The following is a 27,934-nucleotide window of genomic DNA, read 5'->3' as shown; positions in this document are numbered from 1 at the left end:
GGGAGCTATAACTAAATATAGTCCGATCTAAATCTAAAAAAATAACTCACTGTTTAAAATTTCAGGGAAATCGGATAAAAAATAAAGCTTTTATGGCCTTGAGACCCTTTATCGGGACATCGGTCTATATGACAGCTATATCTAAATATAGTCCGATCTGAACCATATTTTCGTCAGATGTCGGTAAGTTTAAAATAACCCACTGTTTTGAATTTCAGCGAAATCAAGTAATAAATATTGTCTGTTGGTGTATTCGCATAAAAATCACTTTTGGGAATCGATGGATATGAAATAAATTTCTGAATACAAAGAATTGAGGTTGGCCACAGTGTAACCTTATTTTTTGTAATTATTTACATAAATAATCGAAATAAAATTATATTAAAATTATTTTCAATGTTTTTTTTGGTTCATTAGGGTGGGGAATAATCAATAACGGTTGGTACTAAAACCAATAATTGTATGGTGCTAAAATCAATAACAGATTGATATTAAAACCAATATCAGTTCGGTAATAATGCTATTTCCAAACGGTACTAATCATTGTATGGTTCATCCATACCATCCGGCATTGTTTTTGTACCATACGGTATTGCTTTAATATCAATACCGTATGGTACTGAAATGAGCACGTTTATATAGCACGTTATAATATCAATACCATATGGTACTAAAATGAGCACGTTTGGTATCAACTTTTCTCCGGGTGTGGACACCCGTATAAAAAAACTCCAAACAATTTCGGGTGTCGGGAAGTGGTGCCCTATAGATTTGTTGTTGTTGTCGCAGCAGTGTGTTTGGCACTGAGGCTGCAGCCCGATGAAGAGCTCCATTGGGTTAATCCGACAGATAGAACCGGCTGTCCTGGTATTGCTATAGATTTGTCGAAATGTGGGATGTATGAGGTTCTGAAATCTTCTTCTAATTATATTGTAAGGGACAATATATCCGTTAATTGAATTTAATTTTTTTAATTAAAAATTAAAAAAATGTAAATCACGATTGTTTTTGAAAACTTTTTTCGGATTCCTATGGTGCGCAGAAAATTTAAAAAAAAACTTTCAATTAAAAATTTAATTGGAAATAAAATAGTTTGCAACTAAAAAAATTAATTGATTCAATAGGATTGGGAGTGTACTACAATAATTTCGTCATTCCGTTTGTAAAACCTCGAAATATGCGTCTAAGACCTCTTAAAGTATATATATTCTTGATCGTCATGACATTTAAAGTCGATCTAGCTATGTCCGTCCGTCTGTCGAAAGCACGTTAACTTTCGATAGCTAGACGCTTGAAATTTTGCACAAATACTTCTTATTAGTGTGGGTCGGATGGGATTGTAAATGGGCCAAATCGGTCTATGTTTTGATATAGCTGCAATATAAACCGATCTTAGATCTTGACTTCTTGAGCCACTAGGGGGTGCAATTCTCATCCGATTTGGCTGAAATTTTGCACGAAATGTTTTGTTACGACTTCCAACAACTGTTCTAAGTATGGTTTAAATCGGTCAAAAACCTGATATAGCTGCCATTTGTACCGATCTTGAATCTTGATTTTTTGAGCCCATAGAGGGCGCACTTCTTATCCGATTTGGCTGAAATTTAGCGTGAAGTATTTTGTTATGACTTCCAACAACTGCGATAAATACTGTTCAAATCGATACATAACCTGATATAGCTGAAATATAAGCTGATCTGGGATCTTGATTACTAAAGCTTCTAAAGGGCGCAATTCTTATCCGATTTTGCTGAATTTTTGTACAACGGCTTCTTCAATGACCTTCAACATATGTGTCCAATATGGCATTACTCGATCTCTAGCCTGATACATCTCCCATAAAAACCCATCTCCCGGATATGCTTCTTGAGCCCCTGCAAGCTCCCTGTGTCTGTCCGTCCGTGTGTCCTTAAGTTGTAATCATGCTACAATCTTAAAAAATTGAGATATGGAGTTGAAATTTTGCACAGACTCGTATTTCTTCTATTCGTTCTTGAATGGGCCAAATCGGAAAATATTTGGATATAGCTGCCATATAGACCGATTGTTTTGGTTGCTTAACCCCATGACTGGCGCATTTATACCAGATTATGCTGAAACTCAGAACAGTGAGTTTATTGGGCCCGTCGATATCCGAACCAAAAATGGTCCAGATAGGATAGATAGATATTAGGTTATAGCTGTCATATAGACCGATCTGCCGATTTTGTGTCTTTAGCCCATAAAAGCTTCAGTTATTACCCGATTTCGGTGAAATTTGGAACAGTGAGTTGTATTAAGACTTCTAACATCTGTTCCGAAAATTGTCAAGACCTTTTAGTTTAGATAAAGCTGCCATAGAGACCGATCTTCAGCTTTAGGGTCTAAAGATCATAAAAGCCGCATTTATTCTCCAATTTTGTTGAAATTTGAAATAGTGATTTTCACTAGACGCCTCGACATTCGACCCGAATATGGTGTATATCGGACCATATTTACATATAGCTGCTATATAGACCGATCTGAGGATTTAGTTTCTTAAGCCTATAAGAGGTGCATTTATTATCTGATTTTGCTGAAATTCAGAATAGTGAGTTTTACAAGGCCCGTCGATATCTGAACCAGAAATGGTCCAGATCGGAATATATTTGGATATAGCTGTCACATAGACCGATCTGCCGATTTTGGGTCTTAGGCTTATAATAGGAGCATTTATTACCCGATTTCGCTGAAATTTGGCATAGTGAGTTTTATTAGGCCGGCCGATATCCGAACCAAAAACGGTCCAGATCGGAACATATTAGGATATAGCTATCATATAGACCGATCTGCCGATTTTGGGTCTTATGCTTATAATAGGCGCATTCATTACCCTACTTCGCTAAAATTTGGAACAGTGAGTTGTTTTAAGACTCCCAACATCCGTCCCGTAAATGGTCCAGACCGGGCTATATTTAGATATAGCTGCATAGAGACCAATCTTCAGCGAGGACTGAATGTAGATGCGTTTTAAATGCAATTTTCATAAATTGTATTGACTCTAGTAGTAGCTATATGAAGTACAATAAACGAAAAGCTGAAACTTCCACTTTGATAATATAGTCCCTAATTACATCCAAAATTTTTTTCCCGCCATTGTACTAAAAAATTGTCATTTTGCAAATGTGGCCAAAATTTATACGTTTTTTTTAATAAACATTCGTCTACAAAGTACTTAAAATCTAGAATGGTATTTTTATAGGTGTCGGAATTATGATAATATCGATTTGATTTTTGGCTTTCAAAAATTTGTATATATTGTGCTCATTTTGTGTTTTACTTAAATAGTCCGGCCAAAATTTACCATTTTGATTTCAGCTTGGACATTGTGTGTTTAAAGAAAGACCACGCCTTTGAAAAAATATATATTTTTTATAAAGAACATTTTAAAATATGGGCAAAAATGTCTACCCAATGTGGACATCTCGGCTATTTTCCTATATATTCTCGCCAAATCACGTATTCGGAAGACTTAAAAGATGTGAAAATCTTTCTGTTATTGTTGAATGAACAACTGTATACAGTTGAGGTGTTTGTTTTACGATATGCTAAATTTCAGGTCTCTGGAAAGCCTGGGTCATCCCCTACCAATTTATTTTTGCGCTGTGAAATGTTCAGTTAAGTCCGATTTCCAAAATTTGTTTACTTGTTGGAAAGTACTTCTTAAGCCCTTTAAAATACATGCATTTTTGTGCCAAATATCTCTAATTGTTGTGAAGATATAAGACTTACAAACTAAGTATTTTGTTCTTCACTTATTAAGGTCCGTTCGCTTGCTAACGCGGTTTGGTCGCTCTCTTGTGCGTTACGTGCGCTTCCCCTGCAATCTGTTTGTTTCCTAACTCAATACTTTCTTTTCGCTTTTAACTCCGCTCTTATCTTTACAGGTTCGTATAGAAGGCCAACCGACTCTAGCCATAGTTTCCCTACGAATAAGCCTCACAGATTGACATTTATCACCCTACAACTCAGAGCTTAGAAAAACATCACAAAATTAATCGAATTTCTTAAAACTTATCTGAAAAAATTAAATTTCTCCTTTTTATAACTGCAAATTCACCTAAGATTCAACATCATACTTCAATAGACAACTAATTGTCGTGTAATGGATATCAAAATGAGTTCAATTTATTTTGTTTTCTAAGCTTTTAAGCATTTCATCACGATTCAATGATTTGCATATCAATCACAAATTGGAATATGTAGAAAAGAAAAAAAGTAGAAAAAAAACAAGCAAAAGTACTCACCACAATTATTGAGAACAAGATTTTCGCTTTCAAATTGTGAACGTGTTTCAGTTGCGGCAAACTATCCAGTGCTTCCAAAGTGTCTGTCCTATTTTCCAAATACAGCAAACGATACTGAGAAACCATGCTGCTGTAAAAACAGAAAGACAAAAAAAAAATAGACAAATCAGATAGGCCGAGAAACCAAAACAATGCCAAACAATTGAAATCAGTCATAAAAATGGTTGTTTGTAATTTAAAAAAAACACCCCCAAGCTCCCAAATGGGAAGAGCATGCGCAACAGATCTTAAAGCCTCGCAGAAGGCGAGAAAGCGTTTTGTCAGTTGCCACTGATCTGTCATGTACTTAAATGCCTTAACGTAAGATTGAAGGTGTTAGGTTTTTGTGAGTGTGGGTTTTGGCTTAGTTGTGTTTGGAACTCACCTAATTTCCTCATTGGCTGAATCATCGGAATGATAGCCATCACTACAGCTGCTATTGCTGCCTCCTTTGGGCGAACCAATGATGCTGGGATTGTTGTTGGGACCCACACTGATACTTTCGGGTCCCATCATCTGCAGCACTACCTCACATCCTCGGGCAAAATTCATGAGTAGTCCCGCCGCCGGTCTTTTTTCCAAATTTGCCTGCAAATCCACTCGCTTCACTTGACCCACTGCCTTGAGCACTTCCTTATCATTTTCGACGCGCTGTGAGAGGTTTTCTATGAGACTAGTTAATTGTTTGAGGGCCGGTTTATCCAGAACTGTCAGTATGGTTTTATTGTCAATCAGGCGTTGTTGTATGTCACCATAGTTTATGGCCAATAAGCGTTGATGGGAGGAGTGAGCAGGATCTTGATTTATGGTGACCAAACTTAGTTCCTCCAATTTGTGTAGGGCTACTTTGTAAGTGTCCACATGTCGTTGTAGTTCTGTTTTTAAAGCCATATGTAGGGATATCAATTGGCCGGAAGGATCTGTGGTCAGACCGTGCACCCCCAGGCCTTGTACGGCATCATTGAAAGATTTTCGTGTCTCACGTATGGTATGCCTTAGATTGGGTTCATATTGCACCAGAGATTGCAGAAGTTTAGAGCAGCGTTGTTTCAGTCCTGGATCATGGGGATTTGAGAAGAGTTTGATCAATTGCCAGAGCACGGCTTCTGTGGGTACATCGGGTTTGGGTGAGGGATTGACGGTGATTAACCTGAAGAAATATGCGAGGAAAATAACAATTGGTATAAGTTTTGTATGAATCATTTAAAATATTTTTTTCTTATATAATAATTTTATTTTATTTCTGTATTTTTTCAAATTTTGTATGTTTACTTTATTGTATTTTCATTTCTTTCATTACATTTCATATCATATCATATCATATCATATCATATCATATGATATGATATGATATCATATCATATCATTTTATTTTATTTTCATTGTTTTGTTCTCCACTTACCTCGAAAAGAACGATTCCAATAGATATGCACTATGAGGCAAATGCTCTAACAACAAATCGATGGGTAATTCCGCTATAACAGATCTCAAAACCGACGGACCCAAACGTCCCACTACACCTGCTGCCTCTCGATACTGCCGACCCTCGGAGAGTAACATTAAACGCCTCAACACTTGACGGGGACTGGTCAAAAATTCACGGCCATCACGTGATGGCCCCCGTATTCGCTCACGACTATCGGCCATTGTCAAGGATTCTTGATGATTTTTCAATAGGATTTGTCTCCTGTGAGGTGTACGATGCGAAATTTTTTTTGTATGGGTGGATGTATTTGGAGGGGGGTTATGTCGATTATCTTTTGCAGATTATTAAGGAACAAAAAACATGGATTTTGAATTTGAAAGTTAATGGATTAAGTGCTCAATGAAGAGAAACTATGTACATGTGATGGTTGTTTTAATGGGGTAAATGCATTCATTGGAGTGATATTTTGTGAAAACTTAAGGCTTACAGCATGGTGAGTGAGTTCAGGTGGTATATAGGTGGGGGGATCAAGATGTCGTTGTGCTACGGCTCCTTGTTATTACATCTAAAATGTTGTCTTCAAACTGGAGGTCTTCAGGAAACAAAACCAAATTAACTGTAAAGAGAAGAAAAATATATTTTTTAAACTATGTTTGAGCAATGTAGGTTATAACTAATGTATGTATGTGAAATTCACATTTTAATATTTGGTATGAACATATTTTCCCCAACATATGCACAATGTGTGCATTCATACTTTATCTTGTAATTATGCTGCTTTTTTATTTATGTGCCTAAGATAAGCAGCAGACAGACTAGGAAGTGCCCTGTTAACTTTATAAAATATGTGCGATATTTTGCTATATTAATGAACATTAGTCTAAATGGAGCATTGTTTAAAATATTCGCATAGGTAAAAATATTACAATAATAATCTGTTAAAACTGAAATCAGTGATACGTATGCATAAAATTTGCTTCAAAGAAATACTTCGTAGGTAAGAAAGCAAATGGCTCTTTCTACTGGACCGATAGGATTTAGAGATAAATAAACAATGCCAGTGTTATCCGGAAATGACACTAATAGGCAACATAATTAAATAATTATAGTTCATTTGTTGGTACACAAAAAAACAATTACTACACATTACAAATTTTTCTTTAATCTAAATATGTTGGTAATATCTTCCTGTCACAGAATCAAGACTTCAAAGTAACATTTAAGTTAAAATTTTCTTTATGAAAGTATTGGGCTTTGTTCCGACTGAACGGATTTTCATGAAATTTTCACAGATTATAGAGATTGGCTTCTAGGTGAAAATTTATTATATATAATTTTATTATATATTATATTATATTTTAAAAACGCCAGATCTTGGAGATTGTGCATAGATTTAAGTAAAATTTTGTATGCCACCAGAGGTTCGCTCTTGTAGCGCTGAACCTCACCTCTAGATCATGTAGATCTACCTAAACGCTTCTGGGCGGAGGATATCTATCCAATAGATGATGATTTGGATGGTGTTTGCGATAACAACCCAGAAGGTATTGCCTGGACAAAATGTAGTTATGTCTTCGCTCGGGTAGGATCTTTGTCTCCTGATGGAGGTTGTCCACATGAGAACTATAGAGAAAGCCCGTAGCAGTTCGAAGAACGGCATTGTGACATATATGAATTTTATTCCACTGCGTAACTGCATAACCTACCACAGACCAGCCAATTGCTTTGTACGTTGTCAACTTTCTTTCTTTGTCAGCACCTCAAGTGATGTCGGCAAGTGACTAGAGGCCCTTGTTTCTACTTTTAACAATATCGCGAAATATATGGCATGTGGCGAGAAAGTGTAAGAGCTTTAAAATGCGACGCCAATGTTTGGGACTCTTGATGATAGAGCTGGCAAACTATCGAAAATCGCAATATTCGATTGGTTCGATATTTCTAATAATAAATATCGATAGAATCGATGTTATCGTTAATTTCCCGGCAGGAGGGAATATCGATTTTATCGTAGCAATATCAATCCACAGACCGAATAATACCAAAATTTTATGTCTGTTGGAAGTCATGAAAGAAATCATAGTACAAATTTTTAGCCCAATCGGATGAAAATTGCGCTCTCTACAGGCGCAATGTATCTTATAGGATACGTTCAGTGTCGGATTGCTTATTTTTGTTTAATATTGAAAATTTAACTTTTCCGATAGTAACGATGGGAAAAATATTAATCGATATTCTGACAAAAAATACAATATTGATAGTGCATCGATATTTTGTCGGCTATGCTCGATATTGGAATCGTTTCGAATTACACATTCAGGTGCTTATCTACCCCACGCGTGTTTATAGTAAACAATATAGCCGGGGATTCGGTGGTAGATATCTTCAAATCTCTTGAAGCGAAAAAAGCTGCAGTTCAGTGAGGTAGACGGTTAACCCATGTCAACAACAGATAAGGGAGAGGGCGGGGGGCTGATGTCATGGTCGTACAATCGTCCGCATATGATACAGTTCGTAACATATGCTTTGCTGTCTGAAGCAGTTGGAATGGAGGATAGGTAGAGGTTTAACAGAGATATCACCCCACCATGGGCAACTCCCTATTTCACTCTACGGCGTTTCGATTTCTTATCCCTAAATTCCACAAATGACTGGTGACCACATGGATAATTCGCGAGCCAGCGTTTCAGGTCTGGCTTGAGGGACCTGTTGGCGTTGTTTTCGAAACAATTCGTCATTGCCGACCATTTGGAAAACCTTCTATAGGTCAAGTGGCACGAAGACCGTCCTATCGCATGGTTTGGGCTGATTGAAGCCACGGCGATGGCCCAAACCTTCATACTGACGCTCGGCGAATGAAAATTCTCCAAAGAGGCTCGGGAGGAGTAGTCCCTCAAGCATCTTGGCTATTGGTGAGAGAAGGGGGAGCGGTCTGTACGAATCCTTCTTATTCGGGTCCTTTCCAGGTTTTAGTAGCGGGATCATTCTGTCCATTCTCCAGACTTCGGGCATTATAAGAGCGTTCAAAGACAGGTTGAAAACAGTTGTAATGTATTCGACTAAAGGTAGATCCAGATTTTTCATCATCAGTATAGCAATTTCGTCGGGGTCCAACGCATTGAATGATTTGGCACCACGTATGGCATTCGTAACTTCGCCCATGGTAAATTGTGAGGGCTCATCAGCTGGGAGACCACGGATACAACGAATGTCTCTCCTCTTAGCCCTGTCACTCTCGAGATGCTCAATAAATTGAACAGAGTTACGTCACCAAAAATAATTGAGGTCTTGTCATCCCTTCTACCAATGTTCGTGAGTGACTTAACAGCAGACCACAGCTTGTCTAAATCGGTACCAAAGGTACCGTTTACTTTTCTGTTTACGATATTTCCAGATTCAACTCGCTGAGTCGAGGATATTGGGGTCCGTGCAACGAATCCTACCACGCTCGTCTGCAAGTACCACTGCCTGCGCCGGGAAATTGAGCCGTACCTAGGGTATTCGACCGGGTGGTATGAAGCGAGCGGCTGCCTTAATGATGTCTCGGCAACTAGCACATTTGTGGGAATGTTACTATGCGAAGCCGATGCAATTGGCCTTTTTCTGATTGATAAACGTCGGGCGTTCAGAGGTTATGAAGTCGGGAGGTTGGTCGAAGGTGAGTATTATGGGGAGGTGGTCTGATCCCAAAGATATGACGGCTTGCCAGGATATGTCACTCAGGAGATCAAGGGAATGCAACGGAAATGTCTGGCGAGCTGCTGCACCTCCTCGTAATACTCATGGAAGCATCCTCAGTTATCGTGTCAAACGTGGAACTTTTAATTTGCTCTGTCAAAGCTATGCCCCGCTGGTCATTATCTAGGAGAGAATGACATGCTAAGTGTGATGGGCATTAAATTCTTCTAGAATCAGGCGATTATAGTCAGACTGTATACTGCCTATAGACCACTAATGTCGGGCCTGTTAACTTGACCATTTATTGAGTCACAACAACCAATCGGCGGTAAGTACACGCTGTAAAGCTTAACCTCGACAGTACGGAAGTGACTACATTCCATGTTGTGCCGAGCGCAGGTGAGATGGGTCTATACTGCTACTCAAGCGATTCTTATGTAGAACATTGTATCCGTGTCTGAATTATTAATAGGCAATGTTATTATCATTCAGGAAAAAATTCCTTAATATTAAGTAAAATTTCTTTGAATGGAAGAAAAATTCCTTTAAAAATTGGAAAATTTGGAGTTTAAAAATTTAGTTCTTTATCTGTAATTCAAATCTTCAAAGATCACGCAGAGATTTTGGTATTTGTTATGAAGATGCCAAAACAAGTATATATTTAACTACCATTTGAGGTAAAATTCCTTAATATAAGTAAACAATTTTTCATTTTCTTACAAAGTTGTAAATCTTTAAAGTTAGGAAAAACGTTTTTCAGTGTTTCGACACTGAAGGATATTCCAGGAATATCCTTTAAAAATGGCGATAATTATTTTGAAAAAATATGTAAAGGAAGTGTTATTAACTAGAATACGATTTTATTTTCTACTTTGCACTGAGGGTCTGATACACAATAACCTTTTTTTTTCTTCAAATCATTATTTCCCTAGAAATTTTCTTTTCATGTCCATGAAAGTACCAAATTACACAACATCCAGAAGACTTCTCTAGTGGTAGATTAGCCAAAAGGTGTGCATTACAATGGAGTATAAGTGGAAGAAAGAACTGGAAGACAAAACATGTTGATGGGACATGAAGCATACACATGTTGGTTAGATGAAACATAATCGCTTAAACAATTATTACAGCAATTTTTCAACAGTGGCGGTAATGTTCACAATGCAAACATAACATACTGGCATGCGGGAACCGACAGACGGACTAACGAACAGATAGACAGAAAACAAACTACAATTTCCCTTGAATGAAAAAAGGTACTTAGCCAAGAATTATTATGTGACTCAGTCTAAAAGTCATGTTCACTTAGTGCCAACAATGATGATGGCTGGTGGTGGTGGTGCTGGAGCTTGTAATAAAATCATGTTACTCTTGATTATGTTCTAGAACTGGCCATATTTTCCTATTCACATTTCGTGGTGGTAACTAATCTATTTTGCTAAAGAGAGGAAATGGAGGGAACAGAAAGAACAACAATCATATAAACGAAAATCCCGAAAACAACAAAACAGACATTAGGCAAACAAACAAACTGACAGACAGACAGGCGGACGGACAAAAGTAAATAACATTAAATGGAAAGGTTCATTAAACCTCCAACGGACCTTTACACTTAGTAGGTCCGACGGTTGATGTTAATTTTTGTTTTAGAATTTTTCCACAAAACCATGATCATCGACTATGTACTCGTATGTACATAGATTGCCTCAGCATTACATTGCCGGCAACTGCGATTGCCATACAATACCAAAGCAGGTGTAAACGAATATCCACTAGCGCTTGTTATCCGGTGAGGCTGCTTAGTGCTTTGTTTTTATCGTGGGGTTAAAAATTTGTTATGGGATAAAGAGGGTTGCTGGGGAATGTTGAAAATATAGTTTCGAAATAAAAAAAAAAAATTTCAAAAGGCGTTAAGGTCGGCCGGGCGAACTTTGGATATCCACCACCTCGGGTATATATGTAAACCATCTTTCGTCAAAATCCGGTGAAGAATACATTATGCGCCATAGCAACAATATCCAAATATGTTCCGATTTGGACCAAATACTAATAAGCACAAGTCATTGTTCAATTGTGTATAACAAAATATTGGTCTTTTTGGAAGCTAGATCTACAAATAAACCGATCGGAACCATATACGGAACGGATGTTGAAAAGCCTAACATAAGTCACTGTTTCAAATTTTAGTGAAATCGGATTATAAATGCGCCTTTTAGGGGGCCAAGACTTTAAATCGAGATATCGGTGTATATCGCAGCTATATCCATATCTGAACTGATTTGGGTCAAGCTGCAGAAAAATGTCACTGTCCCAAATTTCGGCCACGTCAGACGATAAATGCGCCTTTTATGGGCCCAAAACCTTAAATCGAGAGATCGGTCTATATGGCAACTATATGTAAAACTTGATCGATGTAGGCCAAATTGCAAAAATATGTCGATGGGCTTAACTTAACTCACTGTCCCAAATTTTGGCGACATCGAACAATAAATGCGCCTTTTATGAGCCCAAAACCTTAAATCGAGAGATCGGTCTATATGGCAGCTATATTCAAATCTGGACCGATTTAGGCCAAGTTGCAGAAAAATTTTGAAAAGCCTAACACAACTCACTGTCCCAAATTTCGGCGACATCGAACACTAAATGTGCCAAAAACCTTAAATCGAGTGATGGGTCTATATGGCAGCTATATTCAAATCTGGACCGATCAGTGCCAAATTGATGAAGGTTATCGAGGGACTTATCTTAACCCACTGTCCCAAACTTTGGCGACATCGGACAATAAATGCGCCGTTTATGGGCCCAAAACCTGAAATCGAGAAATCGGTCTATGTGGCAGCTATATGTAAAACTTGATCGATCTAGGCCAAATTGCAGAAATATGTCGAAGAGCCTAACACAAGTGCAAATTGCAAATTTTGCCCATGAACATTCCACTAAGGAACAGGGGCAAACTTCTCAGACATATCAATCAGTGCAGTCCGATTCAAGTTTAAGCTCAATGATAAGCGGCCTCCTTTTTATAGCCGAGTCCAAACGGCATGCCGAAGTGCGACTCCTCTTTGAAGAGAAGTTTTACATGGCATAGTACCTCACAAATGTTGCCAGCATTAGGAGGGGAAAACCACCACTGATGGTCTCGCCAGGATTCGAACCCGGGCGTTCATCATAGGCGGACATGCTTACCTCTGCGCTACGGTGGCCGCCTAACACATTTCAGCCACATCGGACAATAAATGCGCCTTTTATGGGCCCAAACCCTTTTATGGGGCGCAAGACCTTAAATCGAGAGATCGGCCTATATGGCAGCTATATCCAAATCTGGACCGATCTGTGTCATATTGTAGAGGTATGTCGAGGTATTTGGCGCCATCCGATAATAAATGCGACTTTTATGGGCCCAAAACCTTAAATCGAAAATTCGGATAATAAATGTGGCTTTTATGGGCCTGAGACCCTAAATCGGCGGATCGGTCTATATGACATCTATATCCAATTCTGAACCGATCTAGGCCAAATTGAAGAACATTAAATGTGGCTTTTATGGTTCTAATAACCTAAATCGACGCATTGGTCTATATGTCTTCGAACTTAACCTGCTTATGGATAAAGAAAAGAATCTGTGCGAAGTTTCAGCTCAATATCCTGATTTGTAAAGACTGTGGCGTGATTTCAACCGATAGACGGACAGACGATAGATGGCTAGATCGTCTTAGATTTTTAAGTTGATCAAGAATATATATACTTTAAGGGGTCTTAGACGAATATTTTGAGGTGTTACAAACAGAATGACGAAATTATTATACACCCATCCAATGGTGGAGGGTATACAAATATGATCTTTTAACTACGCTCAAGAATTCAATTGTGAGATTGACATCCATGAAGACTATATATTCAAATATCAAATTGGAGAGCTATTGGACTTACACACTGCTGGCCTGTGGACGACCTCAACATGGAGACATGGGCTGCTATACACTTCTGTGTTCCAAATTTGATTAATATCGGAAGGAAATTGAGACACTATGAGTGCCAAAACTTTTTCTAAGTGAAATTAATGGATGAATAGGTGAAAAATCATTTGGTACCTTCTATTTTGAAAAAAAAATGGCAATCCATCTCAGAATTTAAAATGTTAAATAATATTTCTATTATTAGCTTGTGTTGAATTAAACTCATAATTATCATACCTCCCTCGTACATTCCCAGCTGTAGTCGCTAGCGCTTGAAAGAATCATTATAATTTGCTTCGTCATGTTATGTTCTAAATGTCATTTCTGTGTGATTGCTTAAATTATATTCCATCAAAAAATTATTTCTCCCTTCTTATCTATGCACCTTCGTTTCACAAAAATGTGAAAAGGCTACGGAAAAATATATGCCTGTAATAATACTACGTAAAATTAATTTTGTAGTTTCCGAAAAAAGATGATTAAAATTACATTGTATTTCTGGTGAGAGCTTTCTCACTCAACTCAAATGCAACTTAGGGATTTTGTTTCCTTAATTAAAACAATTGAATTTCTTTTAGCAGTACAAAAATAGTTTTTATATTTAAATGCATTTTTGAAATGCCTATAATTGTTGAAACGATTTTGCTTAAAGCGTTTTTTGTTTTGTTTAAACCGATTTTCCCACACTTGTTAAATATGGCTTTGAGGCATATCGACCAGCTGCATCGGTGCTAGCCACCAAAATCGTCTTTAAGTATGGTTTAATAAAAATAATAAAGGCAATAAATTTAAAATTTAAGTCTTTATTAGGGTTACCAGGTTTGTGTAGTTACAAGTTTACAAAACTTGTGGCGCTTAGGGTAATATTTTTTGTTTTGCTTATAATTAAAAAAAAATAGATCCAGCTACAATAAAAACAAAAAAAGTAAAAAAATTTTTTTTTGTATTCTTGGTTTTCTTGCGAAAGTTTCTACAGGGCGCAATTCTTATCTGATTCTGCAGAAATGTTGTACATATCATTGGGGAAGAACTTCCAACAACTGTTGATAACCTGATATAGTTGCCATATAAACTGATCTCCTAATGCGCCACGAGGGCGCAATTTTTATTCGATTTGTCTGAAATTTTGGAGGTGGTATTTTTCTATGACTTTTAACAGCCATGACAAGTACGGTCCATAGGGGTCAAAAACTTGATGTTGCATATACATGAGTATATATATTGAAATAGTCATTCAAAGAACTTGTCAAATGCGATCCATGTTGGAGGGTATATAAGATTTGGCCCGGCCCTGGAGACCATAGTAGAAGTCATTTTGTAAAATGTCAGCCAATTCAAATAAGAATTGCGTCCTTTAGGGGCTCAGGAAGTAAAATAGAGGGATCGGTTTATATGGGAGCTGTATCAAGCTATAGACCCATTCAGACCATATTTGACACGTATGGGAGAAGCCGTTGTACAAAATTTCAGCCAAATTGGATAATTATGGCACCCTCTAGAGGCTCAAGAAGTCAAGGCCCCAGATCGGTTTATACGACAGCTATATTATTGTAGGTTATAGACCGATTTAAACCATAGTTAGCAAAAATGTTAGAAACCATAACAAGACACTTCTTGCAAAATTTCAGCAAAATCGGATAAGAATTGGGCCTAATTTTTTGGCTAAAATTTTGACTTCCAACAACTGTGCCAATTACGGTTCGAAAAGGTCTATATCCTGATATAACTCCCATATAGTGTGGGGAAGGGGTGATGCCCTAAATACATGGTCCTACATTTGGATAAGAAACTTGTATTCTACCTTTATCTGAGCCCCATATTGCGAAGGTCAGTAAAAAATAGCTGTTTGTGGGGTATTTTGAGAAAAGGGTAGACCCCCAAAAATTGGTCCCGAAAGTGGGTATCAATTCTTGCTCTGCCCCCAATTTCTTTCATTTAAGTCCCACATTGACATGGTCGATAAATATGCCCGATTTAGGGGTGTTTTGCAAGATGGGGCTGTCCCCCAATCACTAAGCCTGAAAATATATCAGCAACGTGCTCTATTCTCATATATTTGAACCCCATATTGCCATTGGCCTCAAAATTGGATATCAAAATTTTTTATACCCTCCACAATAGGGTGGGGGGTATACTAATTTCGTCATTCTGTTTGTAACTACTCGAAATATTCTTCTGAGACCCCATAAAATATATATAAATTCTTGATAGTCGTGACATTTTATATCGATCTAGCCATGTCCGTCCGTCTGTCCGTCTGTCCGTCTGTCCGTCCGTCCGTCCGTCCGTCTGTCTTTCGAAAGCACGCTAACTTCCGAAGGAGTAAAGCTAGCCGCTTGAAATTTTGCGCAAATACTTCTTATTAGTGTAGGTCGGTTGGTATTGTAAATGGGCCATATCGGTCCATGTTTTGATATAGCTGCCATATAAACCGATCTTGGGTCTTGACTTCTTGAGACTCTAGAGTGCGCAATTCTTATCCGATTGGGATGAAAATTTGCACGACGTGTTTTCTCATGATATCCAACAACTGTGCCCAGTCTGGATCAAATCGGTCCATAACCTGATATAGCTGACATATAAACCGATCTTGGGTCTTGACTTCTTGAGCCTCTAGAGTGCGCAATTCTTATCCGATTGGAATGAAATTTTGCATGAGGTCTTTTGTTATAACTTTCAATAACTGTGCTAAGAATAGTTCAAATTGGTTCATAACTTGATATAGCTGCCATATTAACCGATCTGGGATCTTGACTTCTTGAGCCTCTAGAGCTCGCAATTATTATCCGATTTGACTGAAATTTTGTACGACGGATCCTCTCATGACCATCAACATACGTGTTTATTATGGTCTGAGTCGGTCTATAGCCCGAAACAGCTCCCATATATATCGATCGCTTTATTTTACTTCTTGAGCGCCCAAAGGGCGCAATTCTGACATTTTACACAGGTCTCCAACATATAATATAATTGTGGTCCAATCCGGACCATATCTAGATATCGCTCTAATAGCAGAGCCAATCTTTTCTTATATCCTTTGTTTGCCTAAAAAGAGATACCGTGGCAAGAGCTCGACAAATGCGATCCATGGTGGAGGGTATAAAAGATTAGGCCCGGCCGAACTTAGCACGCTTTTACTTGCTTTTACCTAATTTTTTTTCTTATATCAAATACCATTCACTGAAACCCCTTATTGAAAAAGCCAGTAAAAATGTTCGGTTTGGGGTATGAATATCCAGCTCCACTGTCTTGAAGACCCAAATTGGCTTGGTGAGCAAATACTCCTACATGGGGGTTGGTATGGTGGTGGGACGTCCCCTAGACAGTTGGTCTGGAATGTTGCTGTCAGAATCATGGTCTACCAAATACCTTTCATTTGAGCTCCATTTTTCCATAGTCGGCAAACATGACCGGTTTGGGGGTGTTTTGGGGGATGGACTTATTGACTTAGCTTTGAAAATATTGAAAATATTCGTGCTTTACTTCCAAAGATATTTCATTTAAGCTCCATATTGCTTTGTTCGTAAATTTGTCTTCTTTGAGGGACGTTCTCGGCGATGGGAGCCCCCCCCAACCACTTTGTCCCGCATCTGAATATCAAATTCGTGTTCTACATTCAAATACCTTTTATTTAAGCCCCATATTGCCATGGTCAGTAAATAAGTCCTGTTTGGGGAAGGGGTGGATCCCCAGAAACTTGGTCCCAAATTTGGATATCAGATTCGTATTTTATTCTCAATTACTTTTCATTTGAGTCCCATATTGCCATGGTCGGTAAATATGTCCGATTTAGTTGTGTCGGACCAAATACCAACAATTGGATACCACATACGTTTTCGAATTTTAAATACCTTTCATTTGAGTCCATATTGTCGTGATTGGTGTATATATATATTTGGTAGGTTTGGGGGTAGGACGCACCCCCCCCCCCACCCCTATAGGTACTCCATTCAAAATTTGGATACCAAATTTTTGTTTGTTGGTTACTATAAGAGAACATACAAAATTTCGCTTAAATCGCACTACCCATCACCGAGATCTGGCGTTTCCGAAAATTGGGGTAAGGGGGAGGGTCCGTTTCCCCTTCAGATATCAAAAACTGGAGTACCTTATTTTTACCGCGGGATAATTATGCACTATCAGTGAAAATTTCAAGAAAATAGAAACAAACACAAATTGATTTTTATATATAAGATGATTGAATTTTTTTCCTGCTAAGGCTTTGAAAATTTCGGGGTTTCTCTCCATATTTTGTCACACTTTCTGCAATTAATTCATAAGCACAATCATCACTTCAGAAGCTTTATATTTCACACGCTAATAAATTTTCTCTACACATTTGAAATGACTTTAATCACATAAACGTTGCCTCTTTGATTTAGTTGACACACTTACCTAACTACCAAAATATGTGCTGGTTACCTTAAAAATGTTTCAGTACAATGAAATGAAAAAGACAATAGTCAGCAAATAATTCTCACAAATGCCGGTGGTTATGCCAAACCCTCCATGTTGTTTTGCATTGAAAGAATTCTGTGTTGTGGGGCTTTCAACAATAGAACCTGTTAAATCGCAACATGGAAGCTAAACTCCAACATGCCAACAATGGCATGGAGTTAATTATTTTTTTAATTTTTCTCACAGATATCCAAAGTATGTTCGATTAGTTATCGACGTTTAAAATAATGCATGGGAGGAACGATTATTTTATTATTGTTTAATGAATTTCTTTTGGAGTATTTCTCTGACATATTGGGTGATATGTGTAGTTGAATAGTTTCTGTCTGTCTGTTTGGGTTTTTATTGTTTTGAGTTAAAAGTATTGGCGTTTATTCAACAATAAGCATCTAACCTCGATTAAGACAAATTAATTAACTAAACATCTTCCAAGGTAGCATTGATTCTATCTTGGAATATATAATTTTCCATTTTTTGGAAAAAAGTTTTTTTGAGAAACTAATTTTTACAAATGGTAACGTCCTTAAAATTTTATTTTAAGGAAATGGTTTATCTTTTTATACCCTCCACCATAAGATGGGGGGTATACTAATATCGTCATTCTGTTTGTAACTACTCGAAATATTCGTCTGAGACCCCATAAAGTATATATATTCTTGATCGTCGCGACATTTTATGTCGATCTAGCCATGTCCGTCCGTCTGTCCGTCTGTCCGTCTGTCCGTCTGTCCGTCCGTCCGTCCGTCCGTCCGTCTGTCTGTCGAAAGCACGCTAACTTCCGAAGGAGTATAGATAGCCGCTTGAAATTTTGCACAAATACTTCTTGTTAGTGTAGGTCGGTTGGTATTGTAAATGGGCCATATCGGTCCATGTTTTGATATAGCTGCCATATAAACCGATCTTGGGTCTTGACTCCTTGAGCCTCTAGAGTGCGCAATTCTTATCCGATTAGGATGAAATTTTGCACGACGTGTTTTGTTATGATATCCAACAACTGTGCCTAGTATAGTTCAAATCGGTCCATAACCTAATATAGCTGCCATATCAACCGATCTTGGGTCTTGACTTCTTGAGCTTCTTGAGTGCGCAATTCTTATCCGATTGGAATGCAATTTTGCACGACGTGTTTTGTTATGATATCCAACAACTGTGCCTAGTATAGTTCAAATCGGTCCATAACCTAATATAGCTGCCATATCAACCGATCTTGGGTCTTGACTTCTTGAGCTTCTTGAGTGCGCAATTCTTATCCGATTGGAATGAAATTTTGCACGACGTGTTTTGTTATGATATCCAACAACGTTGCCGAGTATGGTTCAAATCGGTCCATAACCTGATATAGCTGTCATATAAACCGATCTTGGGTCTTGACTTCTTGAGCCTCTAGAGTGCGCAATTCTTATCCGATTGGAATGAAATTATGTACTACGAATCCTCTTGTTGGTCATACATACGTGTTTATTATGATATGAATCGGTCTATAGCCCGATACAGCTCCCATATAAATCGATCTCTCTATTTTACTTCTTGAGCCCCCAAAGGGCGCAATTCTTATTCGAATTGGCTGACATTTTATACAGGTCTCCAACATGTAGTAATATAATAATAGCAGAGCAAATCTTTTCTTATATCCTTTTTTGCCTAAGGAGAGATACCGGGAGAAGAACTCGGCAAATGCGATCCATGGTGGAGGGTATGTAAGATTCGGACTGGCCGAACTTAGCACGCTTTTACTTGTTTATATTTTTTTTTTCTACAGCCGGCTCATGTAAATCAATTCCTATATTGTCGTATTTTAGTCGAGCTGAATGACCAATCGAAAGTTACACACAAAGGGTAGATTATTGAATGAATTTTGAAGAAAAGAAATTGCCAGATTTTTTCATAAAAATTAGAATACGGATACCACACCACTGGTAGACGCGTTTCGATTATTAGTAGACAATCATTTTAAACCCCATCGTGGATCATATCCGTCCGTCTGACCGGCCTATTGTTCACATCACAACGTCTGTTCTTATGTAGTTAAGAGCATTGCACAACGATTATGTGAAATCTGTTTAATGAGTACAGTCTTATCAATGAGTGCAGTCGGATTAAAATTAAAGCTCAATGATAAGGGGCCTGCTTTTTTATGCCGAGTAGTTGTAAGGTGTTAACCACCGCTGAAAATTTTTGTTGATGTTCACGCCAGGATTTGAACCCATGCGTTCAGCGTCATAGGCGGATATGTTAACCTCTGCGCCACGGTGGCCTCCCAAAAAATGAGATATTGTGATGAAATTTTGCACAGATCCTTAATCCTTCGCAGGTTAAGTTGTTGAACGGGCTTTATCGAATTATATTTTGGTATAGCTGTCATATAGACCGATTTACAGATATAAGGTCTTGAGGTGCATTTATTATCTGATTTTTCTAAAATTTGAAACGGTTAGTTTTCCTTCATATTCTTGATATGGTCCCGGTATAGGGATCTTTAAGCCATAACAGGTGCCTTAGTAACCCGATTTCGGTGGAATTTAGAAAAGTCAATCATATTGAGCATCTTAATATCCCATTGAATATGGTTAAGATCGAACAATATTTCGATATAGCTACCATATAGACTGATTTCACGGAAAATTGGAACAGAGAGTTCTATTATGCCCCTTGAAATCCATGACAAATATGGTCCCGATTGCTCTATACTCGTATATAGATATATAGAGGCCCCAGCAACACGTGTTAAGATCTTCCAATTGTGATTAAATATTTGGAATCTTAAAATCCAACAAAATGAGTTATTTTAGGGGAAGCCACCAAAAAAAATCGACATCGCTTTTTTTTCCTATGCACATTCCTTTCCAGTATGCACATTAGGATGGGTAAATTTGTGTGGACAAAAAAAAATAAATGAATAAAAAAAAATCTCACCAAGCGGTCACAACGAATACTAAGAAAATTTCTTGGGCAAGGTTAGTTAAGATTAGGTCAAAGTGCTAATCTGCCATCAGACTGACTTAGACGTTTTTGTCCATTGTGATACCGCTGGATTTCTATAGACTTTTCTTCTTCGACGTCCTCACAGTTTCTGCTGAAGTCGTTACTTGCAAATTTCATGTTTTTCGATCACTCCGTGAACTGCCATAAGGGACATAATGACTCAGACCTCTGTTCGTAGACTTCTTCACGTTTAGAGTGGGCCACATAACTTTGAGTGTTCACATCACCCCTCCCTTTGTGACCGTCTGTCATTTGTTGCCCTTCGGATCAGATACTGAAGTCTTAGCTAACATGTCGCTAGAAGCATACTCACAGATTCCAGTTCCCCTGGAATATGTAAGGGAGCTCCTAGTCCCTCAAGCTAGTTGCTAGTCCCTCTGTTCTAGAATTCCCTGGGATATTTCTGTGCCCAGGCAAATCTGCGACAATCGAGGGCGGTTTTTGATTTTAGAAATATGTTCCCCAGGGATTTGATGGGGATATTTATGCAAAACGTCGTTACAAATTCCACAACTTCTTTAATTGCAAGGATCTACGCTTGATACACACTACAGTGGTCGGGTAAACCTTCTCCTGGTTCTTCAGAGCACAGCCCAAACCCACCTGGTCGTCTAGTTTGAGCACGTATTCCGTACCGATGTCTACAGGGTGGCTGATGAAAGCCGCTACCAAAAAAAAATGTAATAACTTTTTTTCTATTTAATAATAATAATTTAATAATTAATTAAATTAATTAATTTAATTAATAATAATTTAATAATTAATTTAATAATTTAATTTAACATGAATAAAAGAAAAATGTATTCCATACACCGAAAAAAAAATGTAGCAATATTCATCATTGTAGCAATATTCATCAGCCACCCTGTATGTAAATTCAATGACCAGGAATATGGTAGTTCCGGTCGGTATTGTGCGACTTTGGTAAACGGAACATTCTCTTCTCCCAAGGTGTTTTTGGTACCTTATGCAGGCACCTGCTGTGTTGGCTCAATCCTACAAGGTTCTTAATAAATAGCCGAGGCCAGCATGAGTAGCAGTTCGATCTCGCGTTGTTTGGACCTGATCTAGCCCCTGGTTAGGAGCAGAGCACCATCTAAAACTCCTTCCGAACTATGAGTTACGGCACTCTGTTGATAATATGCAACACAACAACGAGCATCAAAATGCCGTTCTTGCGATTTTAGATCTAAACCACAGCCACCAGGTTCCTCCCCACTAGGGCCTCACCATAGTTAAGCTGGAACCGAAGTTCCAGGGGCTTCTGACCAGTGTTGCCACTCAATATTTTATATTTGTAGCAGCACTGAATTATTTCCTACTATAATTTAAGAAAAATCCTACCAAACCCGACCAAACTCTACCAAGTGTTCTACAATCCAAAAATGCGGTATATGTTTTTATATCCACCACCGAAGAGTTGTCCATTTTGCCATTCCTTTTGCAACACATCAAATTATACATTTTCAACCAAAGTGAACGTCGTTATATTCATGGACGATGCTCGACCGCCTTTTTGGTTGAAATCACTCTACAATAAATGCGCCTTTTATGGGCCTAAAAACCTTAATTCAAGAGACTGGTCTATATGGCAGCTATATTCAAATCTGTACCGATCAAATTGCAGATGTATGTCGAGGAGCCTAACATATTTCACTGTCCCAAACTACGGCGACATCGGACAAAAAATGTGTCTTTAATGGACCCAAGACCTCAAATCGGGAGATCGGTCTTTAATGCAGCTATATTTAAATCTGAACCGATATGAGCCAAATTAAAGAAGAATGTCGAAGAGCCTAACACAACTCACTGTCCCAAATTTTATTCAGCAGACAGTGTTTGCTATTTTCAGCAAAACTTTTTTCTATGAGTGTATCCTTCAACTCACCGACATTTTCGATGCTGTCTACTAACTTCTCATCCATCATCCGTCTCGTCGGTTCATCTTTCCCCTTTCCAAAACTTCCCTACCTTCACCTCCTTACTGCCCTTCACTTCCTTGTCGTTCTTTCTGATCTTCATCTCCATACAGACCTTCATATTCTTCACTGCATATCAGCACAGAACATTTGTCCATCAATTTAAAACAGAAAATGTCATACCCAGGAGATTAATTGTTAATAACTATCTTAAACGAAGCCTGGAAAGCATTAATCTTCCGTGGTGAAGAGCTATTATACACTTTTCATCTAATGGTCCCCCGTGGGGCCCTCCCGAGGAGACAGGTGCCAATGTGGGTAACTTGTATCTCCTGCTGAAAAGGAAAACTTCCGTCTTACATTTACGGATTATGAATTTACGACTAGACCCCTTTCGGTAGCCCACATTGCTGTCGCACGTAGTATATCTTTAAGAGTGCTGGGAAACTTCCTCCAACCACAATAGTCATGTATTAGAAAAATTTTCTTAGAAATAGTAGTAGATTCTGCCTTGTCGTTCAAAAAATTGACCCACCCTAGTACACATCATTAAGCTACTATTCAGGAACAGATTTTTAAACGATTTTCGCAGTTTGATGTCTACGAAAATGTCGAAAATGGTTATCAAACATAATGAAGACTGTTAAAACTTTTTTAATTCTATTCTGAAATAATAATACCAAAATCGTATCGCCATGTTAATTGTCTGCTTCAATTTGTTCTAAATTGCTTTTGTACAATTTGCGAAAAATGTATTAAAAATTTTAAATGTATTCGTTTGCAGACAATTACCAAATTTGCACATATTTTCCACAAAAAATTCCCATGAACATTTTCAGGGACAACTGTTAAAAAAAAAAACACCTGCTGCCTTGCTAGTTGATGGGTCTAACAAGTGAATACGCTCGTCACTACAAGACATTGACAAATGTTTTCCATCTTTCATGGCGTCGGATGTACAATTTATCATTGACTCAATGGCAACAATTAGTGGTATTTAAATTTGAACAAATTGTAAGAAAACAAAAGCTAGCTATAAAACAGTTTAAGCCATATTTGCATTAAAATACCACGAATAGAGCCATAATGCTTAGAAAAAAAAAACATGAAATTCTTAACTTAAATAGCTTGGGGGTAATTTGTGATTAAGAATCAATGACGAATGACCCATGGATAACCGTAACGTAAGAAAGAACTGTCTTCGAAGAAAGAATTTTTAAAGAAAGAAATTGTTAACTGTTCAGTTAATGTATTTTACAAAGCTCATTAACTAGAAAGAAGGCCTATCTTTGGCCCCTGATATCAATTTTCACCTATGAAAACAAAGATGAAGTAACAGTTTAGGTAAGCTTTTGTGTTGCTTACAAAGATTTCTCTCATCACATATTCGAGAACAAAAACTTGAATCAAAAACAAGTAAGAGCATGCTAAGTTCGGCCGGGCCGAATCTTATGTACCCTCCACCATGGATCGTATTTGTCGAGTTCTTTGCACGGTATTTCTTTTTAGGCAAACAAAGAATAATGGAAAAGAGTTGTTATGACATTGAAGATGTATAAAGTTCTAATCCAATTGAATGTTGAAGACCATAGTAGAAGTCTTTGGGTAATATTTCAGGCCATTCGGATAAGAATTGCTCCTTGTAGGGGCTCATGAAGCATATTCAGGAGATTTGTTTATATGGGAGCTATATCAGGCTATAGATCGATTAAGACCATATTGGACATGTATGTTGAAGGTCATGGAAGAAACCGTTGTACACAATATCAGCCAAATCGGATAAGAATTGCGCCCTCTAGAGGCTTTAGAAGTCAAGATCCCAGGTCGGTTTATGTGGCAGTGATATCAGGTTATGCATCGATTTGAACCATACTTTTAGCAGTTGTTGGAAGTCATAACAAAATACTTCATGCTAAATTTCAGCGAAATCGGATAAGAAATACGCCCTCTATTGACTCAAGAAGTCAAAATCCAAGATCGGTATATATGGCAGGTAGTGGACCGATTTCAACCATACTTAGCACAGTTGTTGGAAGTCATAACAAAACACTTTATGCTAAATTTCAGCCAAATCCGATGAGAAATGCGCCCTCTAGTGGCTCAAGAAATCAATTTAAATGTCTATAACTCCTCTTGGCTTTCCCATTCGGGACATACGATTCCGGAGGGTCAATACGCCGAGCTATTCGCCGCGCAGAATGGTCTGATGCAACTAGTGAATGAACCGACACACATTTCATGTGTCGAAGGGCACCAACATAACACTCATGACCTATTCATAACTTCGCACCCTGAGAAGTATGAAGTTAATGTCCATGCGCCTCTTGGTAATTCCGATCACTGCACCATTTGAGCGTCCTTTTCGTATTCTGCTCTTCGCGCTGCCTCTTCCCCAGCCCCGAAGCGGTCGAAGTATACGAAAGAGCACGTTGGGCTGAGCTCAACGAATTTTTCCAGCATTTTAATAAATTCGGCTGCAGCCGAAATGGAGCGGAAGTAAAATTAATAGGAATGAGATTGTTCATTCCGACTAAGAATTTATTGGTTAAATCAAAAGATAAAATTTGGTTTGACCGGGAATGCAGAGATGCTGTCAGATCAAAAGAGGATGCATTTAGGACTTGGCGTTGGAACAAAAATGTCAAGAGTACTTAGACAAGAAAAATTTCTATACGAACAGCGTCTTCGTGTCAAAGTTATTGCCTCTCCGAGAGGAAGCAAGAGCTTTTGGTCATTCATAAAAAGAGTAAAGGGCAACCAATCGGCAATCCCAACTCTTGCTAAGGATGATCAGGTATTCACTGACCCGGTTGATAAGGCTAATCTACTGGCTGAAATGTTTGCAGGAAATTCTTCCTTGCCGTTTAGCAATCAACCACTCCCCGTGATTGATAGTGTACCTAGTTCGGTGCCTCAGATATTCTTTCAAACACGTGGAGTTAAAAGGGTCCTTGCGGATCTCGATGTTAATAAATCTCCGGGCCCGGACGGTATATCAACACTAGTCCTTTGTAAGTGTTTTTCGACGCTTGCTCGTCCACTACGCAACCTTTTCAACCTTGCGGGTGTTTTCCCAGCGCGTTGGAAGGATGCGAACGTTCAGCCCATCCCCAAGAAAGGTGGGGCGAACAACCCTGCGAATTACCGGCCAATTGCGATATGCTCCGTATGGTTAACCATCATCTTGTCAGATACTTAGAGTCCAATGGTCTACTTAGCGACAGACAGTATGGGTTCCGCAGAAATCGCTCTACGGGAGACCTAATGGCATTTTTTTCGGAACGATGGAGTCGCTCTATCCACCAGTTTGGTGAGAGTAAGCTCGTGGCTCTGGATATCTCCAAGGCATTTGATAGGGTCTGGCACGGTGCACTTTTATCAAAGCTTGTCGCTTTTGGTGTCGGTAATAACTTCGTTTGGTTTATATCGAGCATTCTCAGAGATCGCACTATACGAGTTGTTGTATATGGGTTCTCATCAGATAAGTATACATTGACCGCAGGTGTGCCCCAAGGCTCTGTCCTTTCCCTTTCCCTTTTTTCTATTTTCATTGACGATCTATTGGATCAGGCTTCGAATCCAGTCTACTCATTTGCCGATGATAGTAGTATGTGTCACTCATATTCATTCGACCATAGGCCCAGTCTTCAAGAAATTGTGGACTGGAGGCGCTTTATGGATGAGACGCTCTCCCAGGATTTGTTGGTCATTTCCGGTTGAGGTAGAATGAACAGAGTAGACTTTAACGCACAGAAGACGCAGTGCTGTTTCTTGTCTCACAAGTGATTCACTGACCCATTTCAATCGCCGACATCTATCGACGGTATAGATATTGAGCAGTCAGATGTTCTTGATGTTCTGGGCATGAGGATACAATGTGATGTCCGCTGGTCAAAACATATATTCGAAGTGTCGAAAGAAGCATTCAAGTGTTTGGACTTTCTTAAGCTGTGCAAGAAATATTTCACCTCTTCTGATCTTCTCAACATCTGTACTACCTATATTAGGCCGAGGATGGAATATAACGCTCATATATGGGCAGGAGCTCCAAAATCATACTTGGAGCTACTTGACCGGGTTCAACGGAGAGCGATGGTGTTGATTGGGGACAGTAGGGTATCCAACTCTATTGCTTCTCTTGAACATCGTCGGAATGTGGGTAGCGTGGTATTGCTCTATCGTTATTTTAATGGCGTGTGTTCCAGGGATATTCTTTTCCTTATCCCTGACGTTAGGATGTTCACCAGGAATACAAGACTTGCCAGGAACTTACACCCGTTTGTAATTGATTGGCCAGTCGAACGAACCATGCATTACCGAGAAAATTCATTTTTCGCTCGAACCATTCATATGTGGAATCGACTTCTGGCTAATGTCTTTCCCACCGACATTGGCGTTCAGAAGTTTAAGACTAATATCAATAAACACTTCTCCCTCTTTCCCCCCTCCAAACCCTAACTTTCCTAATTGCCAACGCAATGCACTGCATATATAGGGGTCATTCCCTGCAAGTTGGTTACGTGAAAAAAATCGGATAGGAATTGCGCCCTCTAGATGCTCAAGAAGTCAAGGCAGCTATATCAAAACACGGCCCGATATGGCCTATTTACCATCCCGACCTACACTAATGAGAAGTATTTGTGCAAAATTTTAAGCGGTTATCTTTACTCCTTCGAAAGTTAGCGTGCTTTCGACAGACGGACGGACGGACATGGCTAGATCGACTTAAAAGGTCATGACGATCAAGAATATATATACTTTATGGGGTCTTAGACGCACATTTCGAGGTGTTACAAACGGAATGACAAAATTAGTATACCCCCATCCTATGGTGCAGGGCATAATCATTACATATCATGGCTACGTCGATAGCTTTTGTAAACTCTCAAATATCAATTAGAATACTTCTGGGTAGCTAGGCCAAGCATCAATCCACCCAGGGAAAGTCAAACAAAACTATCATTATGAATGTAAAGAATCCATGGAAAAAAATAATGCAAATGCGCTCCCAAAAGAGAGGTGATCGTGCTAATTGCCTTCTGGCAATTATTTACCCCCAATACAAAATAAATTCTCGGCTCTATTTTGTTCCATCTTAACCGGCCAGTTCAAAGTTTTTCTTCAGTGTGGATAGTGAGAGGAAAAATCAATGACCGGATTTCGATGGGGTTCACCATTGTCATGTCGTCGATGATGGTCAACATCGCCTTTCAT

General features: G+C 38.5%; 1 protein-coding gene across 8 annotated transcripts in view; it reads right to left on the bottom strand.

Moving 5' to 3' along the window:
- The window catches only part of LOC106095724 (uncharacterized), a 91,154-nt gene that overhangs the window by 7,305 nt on the left and 55,915 nt on the right, over window positions 1-27,934 (bottom strand). For 5 of the 8 annotated variants that reach the window (XM_059363735.1, XM_013263024.2, XM_013263026.2 and 2 more), the window contains 4 exons: window positions 6,218-6,346; window positions 5,707-5,991; window positions 4,690-5,454; window positions 4,266-4,395 (listed from right to left, as the gene is read on the bottom strand). In XM_059363735.1, coding sequence (XP_059219718.1) covers window positions 4,266-4,395; window positions 4,690-5,454; window positions 5,707-5,991; window positions 6,218-6,222 — 1,185 coding nt within the window. In that variant the 5' untranslated portion in view covers window positions 6,223-6,346. Of the gene's footprint in view, window positions 1-4,265; window positions 4,396-4,689; window positions 5,455-5,706; window positions 6,141-6,217; window positions 6,347-27,934 lie in introns of all 8 variants that reach the window. The other 3 variants (XM_013263033.2, XM_013263034.2, XM_013263031.2) reach the window with 3 other exon arrangements.

Source organism: Stomoxys calcitrans, chromosome 2 (genome assembly GCF_963082655.1).
Source record: "Stomoxys calcitrans chromosome 2, idStoCalc2.1, whole genome shotgun sequence".
Taxonomy (NCBI): domain Eukaryota; kingdom Metazoa; phylum Arthropoda; class Insecta; order Diptera; family Muscidae; genus Stomoxys; species Stomoxys calcitrans.
This window is presented reverse-complemented; position numbering and strand designations above follow the sequence as displayed.